Source organism: Muscardinus avellanarius (assembly GCF_963383645.1).
Source record: "Muscardinus avellanarius genome assembly, chromosome: 5".
Lineage (NCBI taxonomy): Eukaryota > Metazoa > Chordata > Mammalia > Rodentia > Gliridae > Muscardinus > Muscardinus avellanarius.
Genome location: NC_137790.1, coordinates 75550139 through 75577361, shown reverse-complemented (window position 1 = coordinate 75577361; position 27223 = coordinate 75550139). Strand labels below are relative to the sequence as shown.

The window sequence follows — 27223 nt, the reverse complement described above, 5'->3', positions numbered from 1 at the left end:
ACAGGAGGATCGCACAGGTTCGAAGCCAGCCTCGAACCTACTTAAGTGAGGCTCTTAAATGAGGCTACTTAACTGAGGCTCTCAGCAACTTAGTGAGACCCTGTTTCCAAATAAAATATAAAATAGATCTGGGAGTATAGCCCGGAGGTAGAAAGCCTCTGGGTTCCACCCCCAGAACCACAAAAAAACAAAAAACAAAACAAAACAAAAAACATGTGCAACAATACCCAGCTTTTATTTTTTATATTTGAATAGTTGACGTAGTATTTTGAAAATGGGTTTATTTTTTTCCAAATAATTTTGTTACTTTATCATTTTTTAGTTTATTTGAATAATATAAAATACTTAATTTTGAACTTTTTTCTGCTTTACCTTTTCACCAATGTTTCCATTTAATCTAATAGTCTAGGCCTCCTATTCATATCTTGAGTCATTTAGCTCTCAAAAAGTCATATAAATCTCTATAAAATGTACAGAATAAGTTAGAAGCTTGTAAGTTTTAAAAATTAAATGTGAGTGCAAACTGTATAATTATTCTTAGACACAGAGTCATGATTTTTTTTACAACTTTGAAAGACCTTAGGTATTAATTTGTTTAATCTCATTTTATAGGTAGTTTAGAGCAGGTGAATTTGTAACTAGAATCATCTTTACTTTGTATCCTTTTGAAATAGGATGTGAGCTGCAATGAAATTCAAACTATACCTTCCCAAATTGGTAATCTGGAGGCCTTGAGAGACCTTAATGTAAGAAGGAATCATCTAGTACGTTTGCCTGAAGGTAAGAAACTGAAATAATTGGTATAATCAGTTGGTATAATTGATAACTCTGGGTAGGGTAGTGTGACTGCAAGCATGACTGGGAAAGTGTAACTTTTTTTTTTTTTTTTTTTGTATAAGGATGGAACCCAAGGGCTTTTACCTCAGGATACACTTCCAGACCTATTTTATATTTTATTTGGAAACAGAGTCTCACTAAGTTGCTTAGAGCCTCACAAGTTAGCTGAGGCTGGCTTTGAACCTGTGAAATCCTCCTGTCTCAGCCTTCCAAGTACTGTGATTAAAAGTGTGCAACACCACACCTGGCGAAATGTAACATATTTTGAAAATGGGAGAGTCTAATATAATAAAAGGCATTTTTGCAATTAGTCCTGACATAGTTATTTATTTATTTATTTTTTGCAGTACTGGGAATGGAACCCAGGGGCATTCTACCTCTGAGCAACACCACAAGCCCTATTTTTTATTCTTTATTTTGAAATAGGGTCTCACAGAGTTGCAAAGGACCTCAGTAAGTAGTAGCTGAGGCTGTGCACGAACTGCGATCTTTCCTGTCTCATCTTCCTGAATGCTGGTATTACAAGTGTGCACCACCACACTTGGCTAGTACTGACTTTTAAGTGAACCTTGAGGACAAGGCATGGTGGTGTGTGCCTATAATCCTAGTACTTAGCAGGTCGAGACAGGAGAATCACAGGTTTGAAGACAGCCTCTGCAGTATAAGGAGACTCTCAGCAACTTACTTAGCAAGCCCTTGTTTCAAAACAAAGAATAAAAAGGGCTGGGGTGCCAGGCATGGTGGCGCACGCTTGTAATCCCTGTGCTTGGGAGGTGGAAACAGGAGGATCACGCAGGTTCAAAGCCAGCCTTGCTGGCTTAAGAGACCCTGTTTCAAATAAAAATATAAAATAGGTCTGGTAGTGTAGCCCGGAGATAGAAGGACTCCATCCCCAGTACCACCAAAAAAAAAAAAAAAAGGCTGGGGTATAGCTTGGAGGTAAAATGCCCCTGAGTTCAATCAACAGTGCCACCAAAAAAAAAAAAAAAGAGAGAGAGAGACATTGAATTGAGCTTAACTTGATCCTTCACTGGAAAAGTTCAGAGTCTGATTAATCGTGTGAGATGATATGTAGAATGAATAATGAATGAGGTGAGAGACTGTACTAGAAGACTGGTTAACGTAGGCAGACTGTAAACTCCAGTATATGTATCTGAATGATAAAATGATTAAGAGTAATACATCATGCATTCACAAAAACTGAGAAAGAAAGAACTATAAATGAAAGTGAAAATGGGAAGAACCATTGTTTTATTACAGTGAAAATATATTTCTTAGTTAGGCGCGTGGTGGTGCACACTTGTAATCCTAATACTTGGGAGACTAAGACAGGAGGATCTGGATTTGCAGTTAGCCTCAACTACTTAGTGAGGCCCTCTGCAACTTAGTGAGACCCTGTTTCAAAATAAAGAATAAAAAATTGGGCTGGGGATGTACTCGATGGTAGAATGCCCCTGGGTTCAATCCCTAGCACCACAAAATATACACAAGTTTTTGTCACTAAGTAAAGCTTTTTGAATAAATGACAGCATTGAATCTTTGTGAATCCATCATCTACCTACAACATTCATCAGATCCTGACAACTTTATTTATATATGAATACTCATTTTATTTCCAGAAATTCATTGATAACTAAAATTGTATATTTAAAAGATAAGAAATTGCACTACATGGTGGCACACTCCTATAACCCAGTACTTGGGAGGCTGAGACAAGAAGATCCCAGGTTTGAAGCCTGCCTCAGCAACTTAGTGAAACCCTGTATGTATGTATGTATGTATTGCATTACTGGGGATGGAACCCAGATGCATTCTACCTTCAAGTTATGCCACCAGCCCTATTTTTTATTCTTCATTTTTTTGAAACAGAGTCTCACTGAGTTGCAAAGGACCTCAATAAGTACTTGAGGCTGTCCACAAACCTCAATCCTCCTGTCTCAGCCTCCCAAATGCTGGGATTACAAGCATGTACCACCATGCCCAGCTTATTTTATTTTTATTTTTTTATTTTTATTTTTGCAGTACTGAGGATTGAACCCAGGGGGTATTCTACCTCTGAGCTATGCTTCCCCCCAGCCTGATCTTTTTCTATTTTCATTTATTTATTTATTTTTTTTTGGCAGTACGGGTATGAAACCCAGGGATATTGTACCTCATTAAGTAGCTGAGGCTATGTGAGAACCCCTGATCCTTCTGTCATAGCCTCCCAAGTACTGTATCACAAGTATGTGCCACCACGCCTGGCTTCATTTTTAATAAATAAATAAATAAATAAATAAATAAATAACAGAGAGCCTCACAAGTTGCTGAGGCTGCCTATCAACCTGCAGTCCTCCTATCTCAGCCTCTCAACAACTGGGTTTACAAGAGTGCACCACCATGCCAAGTTTTTTTTCTTAATTTTATTTATTTGTTTGTTTATTGTGACACTGAGGATTAAACCCTGGGGAATTCTATATCCAAGCGACAACCCCAGCCCTACTTTTATTTTTATTTTTACTTTTTGAAATGGAGTCTTGTGTTGATGAGAGTCAGCGACTATTTGCTGAAGCTATTCTTGAACCTACAATCCTCCTGTCTCAGCCTCCCAAGTACTGAAATTATAGGCTTGCACCACCATACCCAGCAATCCCCCCCGCCCCCTGGGTTCCAGACCTGAAAAAAAAAAAAAAAGAAGAGGTGGGGGGCGGGAGGGAGGGAGGGAATATCTTACTAGGTACTAGGTTGCTGATAGTCTTGCTACATTGTTGAGGTGGTCCTCAAACCTGCAATCCTCCTCTCAGCTTCTCAAATACTGGGATTATAAGCATGCACCACCATGCCCATCTGAGACTTTTTTTTTTTTTTTACGGTACTGGGGGTGATAAAACCCAGGGACATTCTACCTCTGAGCTACACCTCCAGCCCTATTTTTTATTCTTTTATTTTTTTTAAGTTTTTTATTGGTGCACTGTATTCATACATCATAATGGGATAAAAATAATACTTTTGTAGACATACATGCACACAACGCCCATTTAACCCCTACCCAATCCCTACCCTGTTCCCTCCCCATCCCTCCTTCCCATGCTTGGCTTAGTGGTTGACATCTAGTATTATAGCAATTTATCCAATATTAACGTTGATAATCTCACATAACAGTTTCATTTGTCTGATACCAAGCTTTTGATGACTTAAAGATAACATTTCAATATTTCTTTTTGCTTTCTTTCTTACCAGAGAATATTTCTTTCTTTTTCTTTTTTAAGGTGAAACTATCATATATTTATTTATTTATTTTTCACAAAAAATCTATCCTAATATGGAATATGGACTCTAGATACCCAAAACGATCTCAAAAAAGAACAAAGCTAGAAGATGTATATTTTCTGATTTCAAACCATATAAAGCTACAATAATTGAAACAGTGTAGTACTGCTATTAAGGCAGTTAATAAATTAGTGGAGTAAAAAAAGCCTAGAAATAAATTCTTCCATATATGGTCAAGTTATTTTTGACAAGGTTTCCACGAACATTTGGTGGAGGAAATAATTATCTTTTAACTTAATATTGTTGAAAAATAATAATTACATGAAAAAGAATAAAATTAGATCCTTACCTAACACCATATACAAATATTAACTCAAAATAGAGAAAAGACCTAAATATAAATCTTAAGACTATAAACTTTTAGAAGAAAATCTGGGTCATAAAACCTCACAACATTGAAATTGGCAGTGATTTCTTGGATATGATTTCAATGGCACGGGCAACAAAAGGGTAAACAAACTACCTAAAAAATAAAAACATATTGTATATCCAAAGACAATGAAAACAGAGTTAAAAGTTACTGATAGAATGGGATAAAATATTTCCAAATGCTATATCTGAAGGTATATTAGTATTCCAACTAGAAATCCTAAAATTAGCAACAATAAAAGCAAACAATACAATTTAGAGATAGGTAAAAGACTAACATAAATAATGAATCTCCACAGATAACTTATCTTAGTTGTCTGTTCGATAGAAAATCTTGTTTCTCTGATTCTGGTGTGTGTTACCTATTTCTTCTTTGAGTTAATCTCTTTGAGTATTTTCTCTAGTGCTGGTTTTGAAGACATAAATTCCTTCAGTTTCTGTTTGTCATGGAAGTTTCTTATTTCCCCATCTAATTTGATAGAGAGTTTTGCTGGGTAGGAAATTTTTGTCTGGAAGTTGTTTTCTTTCAGAGTTTGGAATATGTTACTCCATGCCCTTCTGGCTTTCATGACTTGGTTTGGGAAATCTGGAGTGATTCTAATTGGTTTGCCTCTGAATGTCACTTGGCCCTTTGTTTTTGTTGCCTTTAAGATTCTCTGCTTGGCTTCCACATTGGTCATTTTGACAATTATGTGGCGTGGGGATCCTCTTCTCCGATCCTGTCTAAAGGGAGTTCTATAAGTTTCCTGGACCTGTGTATTGACCTCTTGCTCTATGTTTGGAAAATTTTCTGCTATTATTTCTTTGAAGATATTACTTATCCCTTTGGTTTCACCTTCTTTTCCCTCCTCTATTCCAATTATTCTTAGGTTAGCTCTCTTAAAATGGGCCCATATTTCTTCAATGTCAGATTCCTGCTGTCGGATTTTTCTTTCTAAATTAGAAACTATGCATTCATTTTTTGAATGTTCTTCTTCTAAGATCAAGATTCTATTCTCCATGTGGTCTAGTCAGTTGTTTGTACTTTGAATTGAGGCCTTTACTTCATTAATTGCATCCTTTATCTCTTTTTGACTCTCTGAATTCTTTTCGAAGCACCTCTATTATTTCTACAGTTATTTTCCTTATTTGATCTTCTAGAAATCTCTGATTTTCTGTTTTATTGGGTTCTGATGTTGTGGGGTTGTGGGCATTCATTGCTCCATTGTTATTCCTCTTTCCCATGATTTCAGAAGTTTGTGCCTTCTCTGGTTTCTTCCCTTGGGTCACTACGACTTCACTTAAGGTGCTCTGGATCTCGAGTCTATGGTATCTCAGTCCCCACTACTCCTGTACTGGGTTGTATGGCAGAGTCTCAGACCCAGGGAGCCAATCGAGGCTGCTTTAGACCATGGGAGGTGCCAGGTTGGGCGTCCTCCTATGGTGTGATATCTCTGCCACCGCCACTCCCCCACTGGGTCAAATCCCTGGTAGTACAGTACTCAGATTTCTCCTTCAGGGCCCGCAATTTGACTCACTGTTTTTGAGTACGCAGATGGAGCTGTAGTGGACTCGGTGAATTCGCTGCTGCTGCTGCTGCTGCCAATGGCAATATGGCGCCGCTGTCACGCCCTCGGCCGTGAGGCTGGCATATTTCTTTTCTGGTTTTGAGCTCTGCTCTGAGTCCCTGCAAGGTGTGCTGAGCCCAGCCCCTGGGAGCTTTAGATGCTCCCTGCGCTGAGAAATCTGCCGAATTCCGCTTGGCTGATCCACAGCGGCTCACCTCGGTTCGCTGCCCGCTGCTCCTCTCTGGAGCCTGGTGGGCTGTAGAGTGTGTTGGTCTTGAGCCGTCCGGTGAGGTCGCCGCTGCCGCTGGCAGTAAGGCGCTGTTGCTGCGTCCTCGGCCGTGAGGCTGGCGTGTCTCCTCTGTGGCTCTGGGCTCTTTTCTGAGTTCTCTTCCTCTCTGGAGCCTGGTCCTGCAAGAAAAGATGGCACCCGCACCGTTCTGCGCTGTGGCTCCGGCTGCAGCACTGTGGTCTGGTTTCTGGTGTCTTGTTTTTCCAGCCCTTTTTTTCTCTGTTCCATGTAATTACATATTTTGTTTCTCTGCTGATGGTGTTTTCTGGCTATGAAAGGCGCTGATTTTGCGGTAATAGAGATTGGTTGTTAGCGGGGCTCGTAAGCCCCACTTTCCTCCGTCGCCATCTTCCCGGAAGTCTATTCTTTTATTTTTGAAACAGGGTCTCACTAAGTTGTGGAGAGGGCCTCACTAAGTAGCTGAGGCTGTCCCCTAACCACGATCCTCCGGTCTCAGCCTCCCGAATGCTGGGATTACAAACATGTGCCACTACACCCGGCTAAGACTTTTTTTTGTGTGTAGTACTAGGAATTGAACCCAGGGGCATTCTGCCTCCAAGCTACACCCCCAGCCCTATTTTTTACTCTGTATTGTGAAACAGTGTCTCGCTAAGCTTCTGAGGGCCTCATTAAGTAGCTGGAGCTGGCTGCAAACCTACATCTTCCTTTGTCAAGCTGGGGATGGCGGTACATGCTTGTAATCTCAATACGTGAGAGGCTGAGACAGCAGGATTGTGCAGGTTTGAATCCAGCCTCAGCTACTTAGTGAGATTCTCAGTAATTTAGTGAGACCCTATTTCCAAATAAAGTATAAAAATAGATCTGGGAGTATAGCCCGGAGGTAGAAAAGCCCCAACAAGTTATTGAAACCCTGTTTCCAAATAAAATATAAAAAAATAGGTCTGGATATATAGCCCGAAGGTAGAAAGCCCTTGGATTCCATCTCCACTACCACATTAAAAAAAAAAAAAAAAAGATTTACTACAACATGAAAAAGATATACTGAGATACAAAAGAATAACAAAGAGTTTTTAGAAATGAAAAATATGATGTCAGAATGTTAAAATTCAGCCGGGTGTGGTGGCACATGCTTGTAATCCCAGTACTTGGGAGGCTGAGACAGGAGGATATGGATTAATGGCCAGCCTCAGCTACTTAGGCCCTCCACACTTAGTGAGACCCTGTTTTAAAATAAAGAATAAACCGGGTGTGGTGGCACACGCTTGTAATCCCCACACTTGGGAAGCTGAGACAGGAGGATCGCCCAGGTTCAAAGCCAGCCTCTGCTGGCTTAAGAGACCTTGTTTCCAAATAAAATATAAAATAGGTCTGGGAGTGTAGCCTAGAGGTAGAAGGCCCCTGGGTTCCATCCCCAGTACCACCAAAAACAAACAAACAAACAAACAAAATTAAAATAAAGAATAACAGCCGGGCGTGGTGGCACATGCTTGTAATCCCAGCTCTTGGGAAGCTGAGATAGGAGGATCGCACAGGTTCGAAGCCAGCCTTAGCTACTTAGGCACTCTGCAATTTAGTGAGACCCTATTTCCAAATAAAGTATAAAAATAGGTCTGGGAGTATAGCTCAGAGGTAGAAAAGCCCCTGGGTTCCACCCCCAGTACAGGAAGGAAGGAAGGAAGGAAGGAAAGAAAGAAAGAAAGAAAAAGAAAGAAAGAAAGGAAGGAAGGAGGGAGGGAGGGAATAAAAAGTTGGGCTTAGGGTGTAGCTCAGAGGTACAATGCCCTGAGTTCAATATCCAGCACCACAAAACAACAACAAAAGCATCATTCACTATTTACTACTATAATTATGTTAATATTATTCTCTCCCAATGCAAGTGATATACTCTGATTTAATTATATATTTTGTATTGTTTTCTAGAGTTAATAATTCTTCATTTTTATTATTTATTATTTATTATTTTTTTGGTATGGGGGTGGGGGAATGGAACCCAGGGGCTTTCTTCCTCCAGGCTACAATCCAGCCCTATTTTATAATTTATTTGAAAACAGTCTCACTAAGTAGCTGGGGCTGGCTTTGAACCTGTGTGATCCTCCTTTCTCAGCCTCCCAAGTGCTGGGATTACAAGCCTGCACCACCACGCCCAGCAATCATTTTTCCTTTTTCAAACTTGCTTAGCACATTTATCTCTATGGCTACATTTATCCTCTTTTCCAGCAACTTTCTTAGTCAAGCTAATCAGATCATCACTTTTTTCCCCTGCATATCTTCCTCCCTGAGGATGTTGCACTCTCTTCCCCCTGGGGTGCAGCCCAGCTTGCTTTCTTCTGGATTGAGTACTCTCATTCCTAGATTCCAGCGTTTCCTTTTTCTTAGTTCACTCCTTGTTTTGCTGGAGGACATGTCTTTGGAGAAGATTTTTTTTGAGACCTCACTTAAAAAGGTGTTTTTGGTCTGTGCTCTTCCTTATTTGATAATTTGTTTGGTCATAGAGTCTAGGATAAAACTATTTTCTCTTAGGACTTTTTAGTCTTTTTTTCACTTTTAGTTTCTGTGTTAAAATTGGTCAAAAATAGCCAGGCGTGGTGGCGCAAGCGTGTAATCCCAGCATTCGGGAGGCTGAGACTAGAGGATCGTCGTTCGCGGACAGCCTCAGTTACTTAGCGAGGCCCTCTGCAACTCAGTGAGACTCAGTTTCAAAATAAAGAATAAAATATAGGGCAGGGGCTGTAGCTCGGAGATCGAATGCCCCTAGGTTCCATCCCCAGACCCGGGGGAAAAAAAATTGGTAAAAAATATGATGCCATTTCTTATCCCAGTACATTTTTTTATTGTTTTTGAGCAACTTTTTGACTTTGGAAGGTTTTAAGACTTATTTTTTTTCTGCTGCTCTGAGCTTTTATGGTGATTTGCCAGAGTATGAAGATTTTTTTTTCTCTTTTGCGATACTGGGGAGTTGAACCTATGAACTTAGAGACATTCTATCTCTGAGCTACACCCCCAGCCCTATTTTATTCTTTATCTTGAAACAGGGTCTCACTAAGTTGCAGAGGGCCTCACTAAGTAGCTGAGGCTGGCCAAGAACCTGTGATCCTCCTGTCTCAGCCTCCCAAGTACTGGGATTATAAGCATGTGCTTCCATACCCAGCTGGAGTTGTTTAGGTCAGTGTTTTGGTTTCTGATGGTACTCTTTCTAAATCTTCACTCTGAAAAATTATCTTACATCTCTTTTTTATTATTTTCTCTCTTCTGGTTTCTCTGTTCATTTTTTCAGATTATATGTTAGACCTCTGATTGATCATTTGACATTTTTCATTTTTATTGTACCTTTATTTGTCATTTTATTTTATCCTATAAAATAAGATAGTTCAAGCATTCCTGAATTTTTTTTTTCTCTTTTCAATACTGGTGATTGAACCCAAGGATACTTTACCACTGAGCTATACTTCTACCCACTTTTTATTTTATTTATTTATTTATTCTTTTATTTATTTACTTTTTGTAGTACTGGGGATGGAACTCATTGCCCTTCTACCTTAGACCTATTTTATTTTTTATTTAGAAACAGGAACCGGGCGTGGTGGCGCACGCTTGTAATCCCCGTGTTTGGGAGGCTGAGACAGGAGGATCCCACAGGTTCAAAGCCAGCCTCAGCCACTTAGTAAGGCTCTCAGCAATTTAGTGAGACCCTGTTTCCAAATAAAATATAAAATAGGGCTGGGAGTATAGCCTGGAGGTAGAAAGCATCTGCGTTCCACCCCCAGTACCACCCAAAAAAAAAAAAAGAAAAAAAAAAAGGAAGAGGGTCTTACTAAGTTGCTAAAAGCCTCACTAAGTTGTCGAGGCTGGCTTTGAACCTGTGATCCTAGAGAGAATCTCTGTTGATATTCTTTTTTTTTTTTTTTTTTTTTGGTGGTACTGACAGTGGAACCCAGGGGCATTCTACCTCTGAGCCACAACTCCAGCCCTATTTGTTTAATCTTTGAAACGGGTCTCACTAAGTTGCAGAAGGCCTCACTATGTAGCTGAAGGCTGTCAGCATGTGCCACCATACCTGGCTCCTTTTTATTTTTTTATTTTAAGATAGGATATTGCTAAGTTGCCAAGGCTGGCTTTGAACTTGGGATCCTCCTGCCTCAGCCTTCTGAGTAGCTGGGATTATAGGCATGTCCTAGTGCACCAGGCCCATTCTTAGATTGTGTGTGTTTGGGGAGTTCTGGGGATTGAACCCAGAGGCAGTCTACCTTTGACCTACTCCCCCAGCCAGATTTTATTTATTTGGAAACAGGGTCTCCTTAGGTTGGTGAGAGTCTCACTAGTTGCCAAGGCTGTCCTTGAACCTGCAATTCCTGTCTCAGTTTCCTAAATACTAGGATTACAAATGTGCACCACCACACCCCATTCACAATGAATTTTTGAAATAAAAAAGCTAAGAATAAAGCCAAGTGAGGTGTTACATACTTGTAATCCTAGTGTTCAGGAGCCTGAGACAGGAGGATCACAGCCAGCCTCAGCTACTTAGTGAGGCCCTTTGCAACTCAGTGAGACCTTGTTTCAAAATAAAGAATAAAAATAGGACTGGGGGATGGGGGTATAGCTCAGAGGTAGAATGCCCCTGGGTTCCATCCTAGTAATACACATACACACACATGCACACACATACAAGCTAAGAATAGCCAATCTTGGTAGCCCATGCCTGTAATCCCAGTACTTGGGATGCTGAGACAGGAGAATTGCAGGTTCAAGGACAGGCTCAGCAATTAGTGAGTCTCTCATCAACCTAATGAGATCCTTTTTCCAAATAAGAAATAAAATCAGCCTGGAGTGTAGCTCAAAAGTAGAATGCCTCTGGGTTCAATTCTTAGTACCAAAGAAAAAAAAGGAAAAGAAATTCATTTTGAATTGCAACTTTTTTTTTTGTCTGTTTGTATGTTTGTGTTTGTGGCACTCAGGATTGAACCCAGAGGCATTATACCTCTGAGCTACACCCTCAAACCTATTTTATTTTTTACTTTGAAACAGGGTCTTACTAAATTGCTTAGAGCCTAAGTTGCTCAGGTTGGATTTATTTATTTATTTATTTATTTATTTATTTATTTATTTATTTTTGTACTGGGATTCCTGGAAGCCCTTCTACCTCTGGGCTATACTCCCAGACCTATTTTTATATTTTTATTTGGAAACAGGGTCTTTTAAGCCAGCACAGCTGGCTTCGAACCTTTGCGATTCTCCTGTCTCAACCTCCCAACCGCTGGGGATTACAAGTGTGCACCACCACACCCGGCCCTCAGGTTGCATTTAAACCTGCAATCTTCCTGTTTCAGCCTTCCAAGAATTGGGATTACAGGTGTGTGCCACCATGCCAGACTGAATTTTAACTTTTTTTTTTTTTTTTGCATTACTGGGGATTGAACCCAGAGGCATTCCAGCCCTATTTTTTTATTCTTTACTTTGAAACAGGGTCTCACTAAGTTGGGGAAGGCCTTACTAAGTAGCTGAAGTTAGCTGCGAACCAGTGTCCTCCTGCTCAGCCTCGAAAATACTGGGATTACAAGCATGTGCCACCACAGCTGAATTTTAACATCTTGACATCTTCTCATTTCTAAAAACTTTGTTATTCTTTTTTTTTTTTTTTTTTTTAGTATACCTTTGTTGCAGTAAGACATCTTTTTTTTTAATTAAAAATACTAATTCTAGCTTTTTTATTTCTTTCTTTTATTTTTATGGCACTGAGGTCAAACCTGGGGCATTCTACCTCTGAGTTACATCCCCAACCCTTTTTTTAAATTTTTGAATCAGGGTCTCATTACATTGATGAGAGTCTTGGTACTTGATAAAGTCATTCTTGAATCTGTGATCCTTCTGTTTCAGCCTCCCATGTACTGGGATTACAAATGTCAGTCACCATGCCCAGTGCTAATTCTAACTTTTCAAATTTTCCTTCTGCTTCCTAAATAGTTACATGTTTCTTTTGAGTTCCATTCTTTGGTTGTTTAGTTTGTTGATCAGTTTTCTTTGTTTTGGTACTCAGAATAGAACACAGGGTCATTCTATCTTTGAACTACACCCCTGGCCTTATTTTTATTTTCTTTTTTTTTAATACAGCATCTTACTTTGTTGCTGAGGCTGGCCCTGAACCTTTGATCCTCCCTGTCTGTCTCCCCAAGTACTTGGATTGCAAGCATATACCACCATACACAGCTGGTTAATTGGTTTTGATTTTTGTCTTATCTTTTGTTGGCAGCTTCTATAAATGTCTGTAGATCATATACTCTCTGTACACAGTGGTTCAGAAGTTCTGAGTAGTGACTGTAGAAGGGCACTTAAGTAGCAAACTGGGTATTATAGGTGGGGAAATTCAATATCTAAAGGGCCTTTATCTGGGACTAAATAATTTCTCAGGAGAAAGATGTTCCATTTCTTCTATATTATTGTGTGTATTCCTAAATACTGGCAATCAGGAATTGAGAAGGAAGTGGGGTAGGGTGAGAAGGTGCTAAAGAAATATTATTGTGTAGTCTTTCATTTAAATACTCCATTTTAAGACAGGCCTGGTAGCACATGCTTGTAATCCCAGTACTTGGGAGGTTGAGACAGGAGAATCAAATGTTAGTGGCCAGCCTCAGCTACTTAATGAGGCCTCTGCAGCTTGGTGACACCATTTCAAAGTGAAAAGAGTAAAAAATAGGGCTGGGGGTATAGTTCAGAGGTAGAATGCACTTGGGTTCAGTACCCAGTACTACAAAAAAGAAAAAAGAAAAATTCTCCTTTTTTTTTTTTTTTTTTTTTGGTGGTACTGGGGGTGGAACCCAGAGGCTTTCTACCTCCAGGCTATACTCTCAGACCTATTTTATATTTTTTATTTGGAAACAGGGTCTCACTAAGTTACTGAGAGCCTCACTAAGTAGCTGAGACTGGCTTTGAACTTGTACAATCCTCCTGTCTCAGCCTCCCAAGTTCAGGGATTATAAGTGTGCACCACCATGCCCGGCTAAAATTCTCCATTTTCAACTAGTAACTCTTCCTGACTTCCCACTGCACCTGTGAGTTCAGAGCCATTTAGATTCAGTTTGACTAGGGAATTAACTGGCTGGCTCCTTTAGAGATTGGAGAAAGGTAGAGCCCCAGCTGTATGAGTTAGGATTGTGGATCTGACCATTTGATTGCTCTTTATATAAAGACTGTCATCTAATCCCTTTGTTATCCTTACCTCTTTGTTGTATCAGAAGCTAGAGAGCTTCTGAGAATTTCTATAATTCTGTGTGGGATCAAACTGCTTGGTTTTTATGAGTATTCCTACCAGTAGATAACTACAGATTTTATTTTACACCACTTTTTTGTATCATTTAGTTACAAAGAATGGAGGGAGTTAAATGCCTCTGTTAAATCTACCTTATTTAACTGGAAACTCTTTTCAAACTTGTGCCATTTTAAAATTAAATTTTCATTTCCATTTTACCACCTTGCAGAGCTAGCAGAGTTACCTTTGATACGGTTAGACTTCTCATGCAATAAAATTACAGTGATTCCTGTTTGCTACCGGAACCTCAGGCACCTACAAGTGATCACCCTAGACAACAATCCATTGCAGTTACCTCCTGCGCAGGTAAGCCACCATTGAACCTCCAGAGGATGCTTGACAAAGAGTTATTTATTTATTTAATTTTTATTTTTTGTGGGATTGAACCCAGGGTCTTTCTACTTCTTTCTACTTCTGGACTACACCCCATCCCTATTTTTTATTTGGAAACAGGGTCTCACTAAGTTGCTGAGGCTGTCCTCGAACCTGTGATTTTCCTATCTCAGCCTTCTAAGTGCTATAATTCCAAGTGTGCACCACCATGCCCCAGCATGAAATTAAGTTCTTTTAAAATAAATTCACAAATATCTTTTTCTTTTTTATTCTTTTCTTTCCTTTTTTTCTTTTCTTTCTTTTCCTTTGGACCTTGGGATCAAACTCAGAGGCATTCTACTTCTAAGCTACACCCCCAGCCCTTTTTTATCTTGAAACAAGGTCTCACTAAGTTGCTGAGGCTAGCCTTTAAACTGTAATCCCCCTGTCTTGGGAGACTCCACACAGATATGTCTTAGAATCATTGAATAAATGGCATCGAAGACAGATGATGTTTTCAGAAGTGTCTTTTCTTCCCCTAATTTGGCGTTCTTTAAGTTGAGGAATTCTTCCAGATATTTTAAAATAAAATTTGAAATTTCTTTCTCAATTTTCTCTTAGTAAAACTTGAATATAGAAAATGTAAATGTCCAGGATAGAGTTCTGAGGTAGAATGCTTCAGGGTTTAATCCTTAGGAAAAAAAAAAAAGAAAAGAAAAGTGAACTTTTATTGGATTCCTAAAATCAAAAGTTATCCATATAATCTCTTGGAAAGAAATCTTTTAAATTTCTGATTATGCTTAATCAGTGTAACAAATTTACTTGTTTTTCTAACAGTATTTATAATCTTAAATTATTTGTTACTGACACTAGTAACTAGAAAATAAGACCATAGTGAGACCCTGTTTCCACCTAAAACAACACTGAATCAAATAATATAATTAGCCTTTTTTAGATTATACTACAAACTTGATAGAAATATCTTCTTGTCCCAACTTACATTACATAAAAAGCTGGCTATGATTTTAAAACAAACATGTATGTTTCAGATGAGTAATAATTTGGTTACCCTTATATGTCATTTTATTTAGATATGTATAAAAGGCAAAATCCATATATTTAAATTCCTCAACATACAAGCTTGTAAGATTGCTCCAGATCTGCCGGATTATGATAGGAGACCCTTGGGTTTTGGCTCCTGGTGAGTATATTCTATTCTTTTATCTATTTTATCACAAAGGGAATCAAATAATCTGGATCCTTATATTTGTCTGAATCTTTCTCTAAGGAGAAATAGCCCGCTTTGACACTTATTCTCAGAATACTCATATTAAATATAAAATCTGAAAAAGTAGTTCTAAGGCATTTTAGACCAGATAATTCTTTGTTAGGAGGGACTATCCTCTACATTATAAGACATTTAGTAGCATTTCTCATCTTTACCCACTAAGTGCCAGTAGCATCCTCCTAATGGGACAAAACCAAAATGTCTGCAGATGGTGACAGTGTCCCCTGGTCTGAGTGACTTGAATACTAGCCTTATGTCTGACACTGACAAGCTGTGTGACTCATTTGGACTTTTTGAGAGGTTGGATTTGTTGACTATAATATAACTTCAAGATCTTTTAGTCTGTGAATCCCTCAGCTACATACCACATTGCTTATAAGATCATCTACTTGGCAGTCCCAACCATTTGGAACAATCTTAAGTACAGGAATTAAATTCAAGAGGCTTTAAACAGGCAAGATAAATGTCCCAATAAAGGTGCAATGACACTCATGGACATTACTCAAAATAGCCCCCCAAGCCTTCTTTTAGGACCCGTCATATTTTGCTTAAAAGCATCTTCCCAAGCTGAGTGTGGTGGCACACTCTTGTAATCCCAGCATTCAGGAGGCTAAGATTAGAAGGATCACAGTTTGCGGCCAGCCTCAGCTACTTAGTGAGGCCCTTTGCAACTCAGTAAGGCCCTGTTTCAAAATAAAGAATTAAAAATAGGCTGGTGGTTTAGCTCAGAGGTAGAATGGCCCTGGATTCCATCCCCCGTACTGTAAAACAAAACAAAACAAACACATCCCTAACAAGCTAACTTCTCAGTTTCTGTGTCTAAAACAGATCATCCATTTGTTTGTTTTTTAAAGCAGATATATTAACAAGTACAAAAATTAATATGATGTAAGAAATTCTAAATAGCAGATACATTAGAACAAGGTAGGTGTTTCAGAGGAAAGAAGAAGCTCTTAGTGTGATAAGGGGAATAAAGGGACTTCAGAGTTATATTATTTGTTATTTATGTATTTATTTATTTATTTATTTTATTTTGGTACTGGGGATTGTATCAGGGGCATTCTATGCCTCAACTGTACCCCCAGGGGCATTCTACTTCTGAGCTACACCCCCAGTCCTCTTTTATTTTTATTTTGCAACAGGGTCTTGCTAGGTTAATAAGAGACTCATTATTTGTTGAGGCTGTCCTCAAACCTCCAATCCTCTTGTCTCAGCCTCCCAAGTACTGAGATTACAAGCATAAGCAACCACACCCAGTTTGGATCTTTTTTCTTTCTTTTTTTTTTTTTTTTTTTTTTTTCTTTTTGCAGTACTGAGGATGGAACCCATGGGCATTCCACCTCTGAGTTATACGCCCAGCCCTATTTTTTATTCTTTTTGAAACAGGGTATCATCAAGTTGCAGAAGATCTCACTAAGTATCTGAGGCCAGCCATGAACCTGTGATCCTCCTGTCTCAGCCTCCCAAGTGCTGGGATTACAAGCATGTGTCACCACACCCAGATGGAACTTATTTATAATCAGAACTTACTTATTAGCACATTGGACAAATAAGTCTGTATATTATTACAATTAAAGTAAAAGTCCACTGTCAGCCAGGTGTGGTGGTACACACTTGTAATCCCAGCATTTAGGAAGTTGAGAGAGGAGGGTGGCGGTTTGTAGCCAGCCTCAGCTACTTAGGCCCTTTGCAACTCAGTGAGACCCTGTTTCAAAATAAAGAATAAAAAATAGGGTTAAGGGTGTAGCTCGAGGGTAGAATGCCCCTGGGTTCCATCCCCAGTACCACCAAAAAAAAAAAAAAAAATCAGAGTGCTGATTGTCCCTAAACAGGATACAGTGGCAGAGTGAGGAGAATTAAGTGGGCAGTTATGTGTGGGAACCTTCTGGAAAAGTAAGTGTCTTCTGTCATTATAGAGGTGTGAGTACAAGGATGTAATCATTTGTCAGAATTATAGCTAAAAGAGTCTACTGTGGTGGCACACGCTTGTAATCCTAGTATTTGGGAGGCTGAGACAGGAGGATCACAGGTTCACGGCCAGCCTCAGCTACTTTACTTCCTACCCCAAAAAAATTATAGCAAAGATCTTTACATTTCAGTGTATGTAAATTTTATCTACAAAAGAGTGCTGTTAAATAAAAGCAATAGAACATGGGAAGTGAGTGAAGGTATAGATGAAACAAGAACTGCCGAATGGTGGTATTTTTGAACCTGGGTATTGAGTATATGGAGACTCAGTAGTATTCTGTTCACTTTGTTTCTTCTTGGATCTTTTCATATTACAAACTTAAAAGAATGCCCATTTAGTTCTGATACTTGAGTGACTAGATGCCATAAGAATGTATAGTAAAATTGCATCTAGTTTATTTCATGTTAATTTTTAAAACATAAAGCTTTACAGTAATGACTAGTTTCTTTTTGACAGCCATGAAGAGCTGTACTCAGGTCGCCCTTATGGAGCCCTTGATTCAGGTTTCAACAGTGTGGACAGCGGTGATAAGAGATGGTCAGGGAATGAGGTAAGCTTTTCTTCTATTTCCTATGCTATAGTTCCTGGTTAAGAGAAAATAAAATGATGAAAGGGCAAGTGTGTGAATGAGATTCAAATTTTTTCCTTTTTTCTTTCTTTCTTTCTTTTTTTTTTTTTAGCATTGGAGATTGAACCCCGAGTCATTCTACATCCAACTACAGCCTCAGACCAATTTTATTTCTTTTTTGGAAATGGTCTCAATAGGTTCTGAGAGCCTCACTAAATTTCTGAGGCTATCTTCCAACCTGAGCTCCTCCTAAGTCTCCCAAGTACTAGGATTACAAGTGTGTGCCTCCATATCTGTCTCAGATTCTTTTTTTAAATTATATAAAATAGGGAGGGACTAAAATGATACCATCTTTTTTTTTTTTTTTTTTTTTTTGCAGTACCAGGGATAGAACCCAAGCTACTACCTTAGTGAAGAATATCCTTGTACTCAAAATAATATTGCTTTTATCTTCTGTTTAATTATTAGTATTTTCTGCTTTTTTAAATTACTAAGGTATAATATATTACCTATAAATTGAATTCACTGATTTAATAAGCTTTTGTTAGCAGGACTGGTAACAATTTATAACATGTTTCATTGAGAGTTCAAAGCACATTATATTTAGACCACAATCCATTTTTTATTTAAACTTGGTTGTCTTGTCTACATATATCTGAATCACCATATATGTAAGTGTGACTGAGTTCATTCAGACACATGTGTAGACAGTATAAATTCATATATTTATTTACGGAGTCATGATTACCTTTCTATTTTTTTAATTGTTAGAATTTGTATAACATAAAATTTACCAGCTAGGCGTGGTGGCGCACGCTTGTACCCTAGCATTTAGGAGGCTGAGACCAGAGGATTGAAGTTTGCAGACAGCTTCGGCTACTTTAGTGAGGCCCTTTGCAATTCAGTGAGGCCCTGTTTCAAAATAAAGACTAAAGAGCTGGGCGTGGTGGCGCACGCTTGTAATCCCAGCATTCGGGAGGCTGAGACTGAAGGATCGCAGCTCGCGGACAGCCTCAGCTACTTAGTGAGGCCCTCTGCAACTTAGTGAGACCCAGTTTCAAATTGAAGAATAAAAAAACTAGGGCAGGGTGTATAGCTCAGAGGTCAAATGCTCCCGGGTTCCATCCCCAGACCCGCAAAAAAAAAAATAAAATAATAATAATAATAATAATAATAATAATAATAATAATGACTAAAAATAGGGCTGGGGCAGTAGCTTGGAGGTAGAATGCTCCTGGGTTCCATCTTCAATACAGAAAAATAAATAAAATAAAATTTACCATTTTAACCCAAGCATATATTTCAGTTGCGTAATAATTTTTTCAAATTGTAAATGTTTAATTATCATGTATGTGTGGTGGGGGGGTACTGGGGATGGAACCCAGGGGCCTTCTATGTCCGGGCTACATTCCCAGACCTATTTTTTTATATTTTATTTGGAAACAGGGTCTCACTAAGTTGCTGAGAGCCTCACTAAGTAACTGAGGCTGGTTTAGAACCTGTGTGATCTTCCTGTCTCAGCCTCCCAAGCGTTGGGATTACAAGCATGCACTGCCACACTCGAGTTTTAATTTGCTTTTATAATGCCCATACTTTAAATGTGTTATTTTAAATTAGAGGTGATTTTTTTGTTGTTGTTTTATTTTGCTTTTTTGGTTGTTTTTTGGTGGTGGTGGTGGTGGTGGTGGTGGTGGTGGTGGTGGTGGTGGTGGTGGTGGTACAGAGGATTGAACCCAGAGGCATTCAACCTTCAAGCCAAACCCCTAGCCTGATTTTACATCTATATTTAGAAACAGGGTCTCACTAGGTTGATGAGAGTCTCACTACTTGCTGAGACTGTCCTCGAACCTTTGATCCTCCTGTCTCAGCCTCCCAAGTACTGGGATTACAGGTAGCACCACCATTCCTGGCTTAGAAGTGGTCTTTTATCAGCCTCCCAAGTCCTGGGATTACAAGCATGCGCCACCACGCCTGGCTAGAAGTGATTTTTTTTTTAATATGTTTCTGCTGTTTTCTTAAGCCTACAGATGAATTTTCAGATCTGCCTCTTCGAGTAGCTGAGATTACTAAAGAACAAAGACTAAGAAGAGAAAGCCAGTACCAAGAGAATCGTAGCAGTTTAGTAGTTACAAATGGTGGAGGTGAGCATAATTCCATGACATACTTATAATCACCTTAACTTTTTTATACTTTTATTGGTGCATTAAAATTAAATATAATAGTGAGATTCAAAGTGATACATTTATACATGCACACATCACTCGGTATATTTCCCTCCATGTCTTGCTTTTTTTTTTTTTTTTTTTTTTTTTTTGGTGGTACTGGGGGTGGAACTCAGAGGCTTTCTACCTCTGGGCTATACTCCCAGACCTATTTTATTTGGAAACGTGGTCTCACTAAGTTGCTGAAAGCCTCACTAAGTAGCTGAGGCTGGCTTCGAACCTGCGCGATCCTCCTGTCTCGGCCTCCCAAGCGCTGGGATTACAAGTGTGCGCCACCACGCCCAGCTTGCTTTAATTTTCTAAAGAGTATTTTATCTCTACTTTTTTTGTATGTATCTATAGCTTCTTCACTCTTCTTTTTTATTTATTCTTTTTAATTTACTTATTTATTTTTTGGTCCTGAGAATTGAACCCTGGACATTCAACCTCCAAGCTACACCTCAAGCCCTATTTATTTATTTATTTATTTATTTATTTATTTATTTATTTGGTGGTACTAGGAATGGAACCCAGGGGCATTCTACCTCCAAGCTATACCCCCAGCCCTATTTTTTATTTATTTTTTCTTTTTTTCTTTTTTTGGTGGTACTGGGGTTCCTGGAAGCCCTTCTACCTCTGGGCTACACTCCCAGACCTATTTTATACTTTTTTTTTATTTTTGGAAATAGGGTCTCTTAAGCCAACACAGCTGGCTTTGAACCTGCGCGATCCTCCTGTCTCCGCCTCCCAAGCACGGGGATTACAAACATGCGCCACCACGCCCGGCCTTTTATTTTTTATTTTGAAACAGGGTGTCACTAAGTTGCAGAGAACCTCACTAAATAGCTGAGGCTGTCCGCAAACCTGTGTCAGCCTCCAAATACTGGGATTACAAGGGTGCGGCACACGCCTGGCCTTAATCATCTTCTTTTAAAGTACTATTATCCCATAAGACTCTCCTTTTTTTTTTTTTTTTTTTTTTTTTTTTGCAGTATGGGGGATGGAACCCAGGGGCTTTCTACCTCTGGGCTACACTCCCAGACCAATTTTATACTTTATTTGGAAACAGAGTCTCACTAAGAGTGAGAGCCTAAGTATCTGCGGCTGACTTTGAACCTGCATGATCCTCCTGTCTCAGCCTACCAAGCATGGGGATTACAAGCATGCGCCACCATGCTAAGCTGCCAGCTCTATTTTTTATTCTTTCTTTCTTCCTTCCTTCCTTTCTTCCTTCCTTCCTTTCTTTCTTTCTTTCTCTCTTTATTTTATTTATTTATTTTTGGTTGTACTGGGGATGGAACCCTTCTAACTCCGGGATACATTCCCAGACCTATTTTATATTTTTATTGGAAACAGGGTCTCTTAAGCCAGCAAGGCTGGCTTCGAACCTGTATGATCCTCCTGTCTCCACCTCCCAAGCCTGGGGATTACAAGCATGCGCCAGCACACCTGGCTTATTCTTTATTTTGAAACAGAGTCTCTCTGAGTTGCAAAGGGCCTCACTAAGTAGTAGCTGAGGCTGTCTGTGAATTGCGATCCTCCTGTCTCAGCCTCCCAAATGCAGGGATTACAAGCGTGGGCCACTATGTCCTGCTCAGTGTTTGCCCTTTTTATTCTATCTGGGAAAATGCTCTTCGAAGGCTTCTGAATCCCCGTTTTTCTAATTCTGGCATTTAAATCTTTATAGTTCTTTTGATAGAACAAGCAGAACTCTTTGTTTCTTTGTATATCTCAGACCAACTCTTGAAATCTTAGAATCACATTATGTTACTTGAATTGAATTACCAATCCTGATGTTTAAAATTTGAGGGCTAGTTTTAAGAGAGAAATGGCTTTAATTTCCTAGAAATTCAGTATATTTTCAGAGTAGAGTTTTCATTTCTGATTGATTTTAATTGTTTTGCAACGATTTTATATTCTTTTTATTCCTTTCACCATTCCATTGACATTTCACTAGTTTTTAATTTAAATTTTTTTTTAGCTAGGCATGGTGGCACAGGCTTGTAATCCTAGTACTTGGAAGGCTGAGACTGAAGGATTGCCAAGTTCAAGGACAGTCTGAGAAATTTAGTGAAGGTTTCAGCAAGCTAGTAAAACCTTGATTTCAAATAATAAATAAAAATTGGTCTGAGTTTGTGGCTCAGAGGTAGAATGCCTCTGAGTTCAAATCCTCGTAACAACAAAAAATAACGAAAACATTTCTTTTAAATTTTCCTCTCATATGGAATATCTTTCTCATTAGTTCTTTGAGTCGTAAAATAATTTCTAGATTTATGTTTTTCACTTTGGTAGCCACTAGTTATGTATGGTTATCAAGCATTTGAAATATAGCTCTTTTTTTGTTCTTTTTTGTTTTTTTTTAAGTACTGGGGATGGAACCCAAGGACATTCTACCTCCAAGCTACACCCCCAGCCCTATTTTTTATTTTTCATTTTGAAACAGGGTCTCACTGAGTTGCAAAGGGCCTCACTAAGTAGCTGAGGCTGTCCGCGAACTGTGATCCTCCTGTCTCAGCCTCCCAAATGCTGGGATTACAAGTGTGTGCCACCATGCCCGGATGAAATATGGCTCTTTTGAATTGAAATATACTATAAGTATAAAATACATGTTAAATTTTGAAGATTTCACGTGAGAAATATATATAAAATTTAGCCAGGCGTGGTAACACACACTTGTAACCCAATACATGGGAGGCTTAAATGCTCAGAGGACTATAGGTTTGCTGCCAGCCTCAGTTACTTAATGAGGTCCTCCACAGCTTAGTGAGACCCTGCTTCAAATTAAAAAATAAACGCCAGGCATGGTGGTGCATGCTTGTAATCCCCGCGCTTGGGAAGCAAAGACAGGAGGATCGCGCAGGTTTGAAGCCAGCCTCGCTGGCTTAAGACACCATGTTTCCAAATAAAAGAAGTATAAAATAGGTCTGGGAGTGTAGCCCAGAAGTAGAAGGGTTTCCAGGAACCCCAGTACCACATAAATTATATGTAGGACTGGGAATATAGCTTAGTGGTAGAACACCCCTTGGTTCAGTCCCTGCTATGAAAAAGAAAAATATATAAAACAATATATCAATTATATATTGAAATCACAACATTTAGAAATATTGAACAAAATTATTAAATTAATATCATCTTTTTACTTTTTTTAGAAAAATGCAGATATATATGGTGATGCATGCTTGTAATCCCAGTACTTGGGAGACTGGTGAAACAGGAGAATCGCAGGTTGGAAGACAGCCTCAGCTACTAGTGAAACTCTCATCAACCTTGTGAGACCCTGTTTCCAAACAAAAATAAAATAGAGTTGAGTGTATAACTCAGAGGTAAACTATCCCTGGATTCAATCCCTAGTACCAAAAAAAAAAAAAAAAGAAAACAAAAAAAAATGCAGCTATTAACTGGGCATGGTGGCACATGCCTGTAATCCCAGTCCTTGGGAGACTGAGGTTGAAGGATAGTCCCAGCAACATAGCAAGACTTTTTTTCAAAACAAAAGAATAAAAAGGGCTGGGGTATAGCTCAAAGGTAGAATGCCCTTGGATGCAGTCCCCAGTACACCACACACACACACACACACACACACACACACACACACACACACACACACACCTAGAAAATTTTAAATTACCTGTGTGATTCTGTGTGTATGTGTGTGTGTTAATCACTGGTAATTGAAATCAGGGGCATTCTACATGTAAGCTACACTCCTAACCCTATTTTATTTTTTATTTTGAAACAGGATCTCATTAAGTTGTTGAGTGTCTCTAGGTTGCAGAGACTGGCCTCAAACCTGCAATCTTTTTTTCTCAGCTATACCAAGTAACTGGTATTACAAGCATGTGCCACCATGCCTGGTTCATATGTGGCTTATTTTTGTGGTCTGCATTCATTTTCTCTTGGAACACACTGATCTAGATAGTATGAAAAAGTAATGCTGCTTTTTTTTTTTAGGAAATATCTATAATATAAACTATTTAATCAGAAAAAGTAAAGTATATTGAAAACTATTTATGTACCTAGTTTCTAATGTGAATATAGACTTACCACCTTTCTATTCTTTTAGCTATTAGTAAATTAATAAGTTAAAACCTATAATATTAATCATGACTAAAGAATTTTCACTCAGAAAACTAAATTGAAAAATAGAGGGCCAGGCGTGGTGGTGCACACTGTAATCCCCGCGCTTGGGAGGCTGAGACAGGAGGATTGCACAGGTTCAAAGCCAGCCTCCGTTACTGAGTGAGGACCTCACTCAGCAACTTAGTGGGACCCTGTTTCCAGATAAAGTATAAAATAGGTCTAGGAGTGTAGCCTAGAAGTAGAAAAGTCCCTGGATTCCACCCCCAGTACCACAGAGGAAATAAAAGAAAAGTAGACTTCTTCAAATTCATTGTGCGTAGCAGCTACAACTTTTAAGGCACTCTGTGGAACATTATAAAATAATGATTGGGATTTAATGCATCTCTGGAGAAGGCATCTTAGTAGCAGGGCTTTTCATAGTGTTTTATTTTAATAATTATTAAAAGCAATTAGTTTTAAACTTTAAAATAATAGGACATTGTAAATCTTACCAAATGAAGTAGTTATATGGCTCTATTTGGCTTAAATGCTTTTCCTCACCCTGAAGCATTTTGAGAAGAAAAATTCCTGAAATCATTCTGTCATTCACAAACTGGCAGAATATCTACAACCTTGCCCTCTAGCAAATAATTTTCCAAATAGGAAAATCTTTGTTCTGAGCATAGTTTAGGAAAAAATCTGACAGCAGTTACAGAAAGGGAAATAGTAACTCTCTTTCTAAGTGCAGTTTCTTTCTGTCCTTTCTCTTTCTTATTGCCTCTTTCTTTTGCGTTGTTAGGTCTTCTGCTTCCCAAATAGCCGTAAACTAAAACATTAAGAGAAACAACTTTTAATCTTTAAAAATTAGTCTCCTTTTCTGTTTATCTCATAACTGTCTTGTTTGAAACACTAAGGAGCTGTCCAAAGAAAAATGTTGAATGTCTGTATTTCAATAATTACCACCAGTTATTTCATTCTCAAGTGAATTAGGAGTAAGATTTGCAGGAAACTATTTGTGAATGGCTATCTTACATTGAATTTTTTCTGGGGTGGGTGTGTGTGTGTGTGTGTGTGTGTGTGTGTGTGTGTGTGTGTGATACAGGAGAACATGATCTGGAGCAGATTGACTACATTGATAACTGTACTGCAGAGGAAGAAGAGGATGATGTGAGACGGCCTAAGGGTCTGGACTCAGACAGCCTCAGTTCACAGTTCATGGCATATATTGAGCAACGGCGAATCAATCATGAGGTAGTATACACATTAATTCTAAATATGTTGCTATCCCCTAGGAGAATTGTTCGTGATCCTATATATTTCTATCGTATGAGTGGTTTATTGGTTTATCTTATTAACTTCTGACTTTAGTCCTGGATTTTTTAGATTTGAATATTCAAAAAATAAGATTTATTTGTTTTTGTTTTTTTGCAGTACTGAGGATGGAATCTAGGGGCATTCTAGCTCTGAGCACAATCCCCAGCCCTATTTTTATCCTCTGTTTTGAAACAGGGTCTCACTGAGTTGCAAAGGGCCTCCCTAAGTAGCTGAGGCAGTCTGCAAACCATGATCCAGCCTCCCGAATTACAAGCTGAGATTACAAGTGTGCACCACCATGCCTAGCATAATAATATTCTTAAGTAGGGTTCAGGTTTATTTCTCTAATAAGAAGGCAGATTTTGTAATTTTGGAGAAGAAATTAAAAGAATCCTAAAAGTAGTCTAAGGACCTTGAAGAAAAGGAATATTATGCTTTTCATTATTACTTTCTTAATTTTCTGTGGGATTTTTTGCTTTTTTATTGTAACTAACTGGCAAGTCATAGCTTGACTGATCAGTAATTAAGAATTAAACTGAAAATTTAACTTTGGAGGCACCATAGAATTTTTATAATAAACTTATAACTATATGGCACTTTTATCTTAAGTCAACAGAATATAAATTATATGCTATTAAAATTCCTGGGTGTCTCTTATAATGGAACATTGAATTGCCTTAGAAAACAAATGAGCATTCAGTCCACTGCAGAATCTCTGCCAATTCCCTAAGGGTCTCAAATAGAATAGCATTCTTCAGTGTATCTAGACAGCGTAATAAAATAGCTCCATTTTAGTATATGTGATATCCATGTCTGGAGTTCATCCTAGACTCTGAGCGGGGTTATTTGAAAAACACTTGGGGCTTTTTGAAGAATGAAGTGTGTAATCTTTTAGAAATAGTTAATCGCTTTAAGTGGGACATCTTGTGGAGTGATAATTATCAATCTTTGAAAAGAATCCATTGGTTTTCCTTTTTGAAGTCTTTTTTTTTTTCTTTTTTTTTTCTTTGTGGTACTGTGGATAGAACCCAGGGGAATTCTACCTCTGAGCTACACCCTTCAGCCCTATTTTTTCATTCTTTATTTTGAAACAGGGTCTCACTATGTTGCAGAGTGCCTCACTAAGTAGCTGAGGCTGGCTACGAACCTGTGATTCTCCTTTCTCAGCCTCCCAAGTACTGGAATTAAAACCATGCGCCAAAATACCCAGCTTCCTTTTTGAAGTCTTTTGAACAAAGTATTTTTTGTTGCTGTTGGATGATACTCTTGTATTTAAAGTTGGATAAAGTTAAAAAATCAAGTGCTGTATCTTAGAGATAATAGACCAGTACCACAAACATAAGTAGATAAATAAATTTATTAATTCTAGCTACGTATCTACAGTAGTTTTAGTGATTCTATATTATAATACCGTTTATGGCTTCTGTGTCATAAAATTTTATAAAATTTGGCCATCTGTGAAATTATGATGAAGCAATATTCTTCTACATGATTTAACAACCAGTGAAGAAATACCTTCTTATATTCCTGAAATTTGCCTAAAAAAAGATTATTAAAAATCTAGCTGGGCGTGGTGACGCACACTTGTAATCCCAGCATTTGGGAGTCTGAGACCTGAGGATCGCGGTTCACGGACAGCCTCAGCTACTTAGTGAGGCTCTCTGCAAAACAGTGAGACCTGGTTTTAAAATAAAGGATAAAAATTAGGGCAGGAGGTGTAGCTCGGAGGTCGAATGCCCCTGGTTTCCATTCCCAGACCCACCAAAAAAAAAAAAAAAAATCAACTATTTGAAGCTGGGCATGGTGGCACACACTTGTAATTCCAGTACTTGGGAGGCTGACACAGGAGGATCACGGTTCACAGACAGCCTCGAATACTTAGGCCCTCTGCAACTTAAAC

At 38.6% G+C, this 27223-nt stretch overlaps 1 protein-coding gene across 3 annotated transcripts in view; it reads left to right on the top strand.

Annotated features, from left to right (window-relative positions):
* The window catches only part of LRCH3 (leucine rich repeats and calponin homology domain containing 3), a gene marked incomplete at both ends in the record, with an annotated part of 105263 nt that overhangs the window by 31989 nt on the left and 46051 nt on the right, over positions 1-27223 (top strand). For all 3 annotated transcript variants that reach the window (XM_080695901.1, XM_080695902.1, XM_080695900.1), the window contains 6 exons: positions 675-780; positions 13782-13918; positions 15016-15125; positions 17638-17731; positions 19770-19890; positions 25112-25260. In XM_080695901.1, coding sequence (XP_080552027.1) covers positions 675-780; positions 13782-13918; positions 15016-15125; positions 17638-17731; positions 19770-19890; positions 25112-25260 — 717 coding nt within the window. The remainder of the gene's footprint in view (positions 1-674; positions 781-13781; positions 13919-15015; positions 15126-17637; positions 17732-19769; positions 19891-25111; positions 25261-27223) is intronic.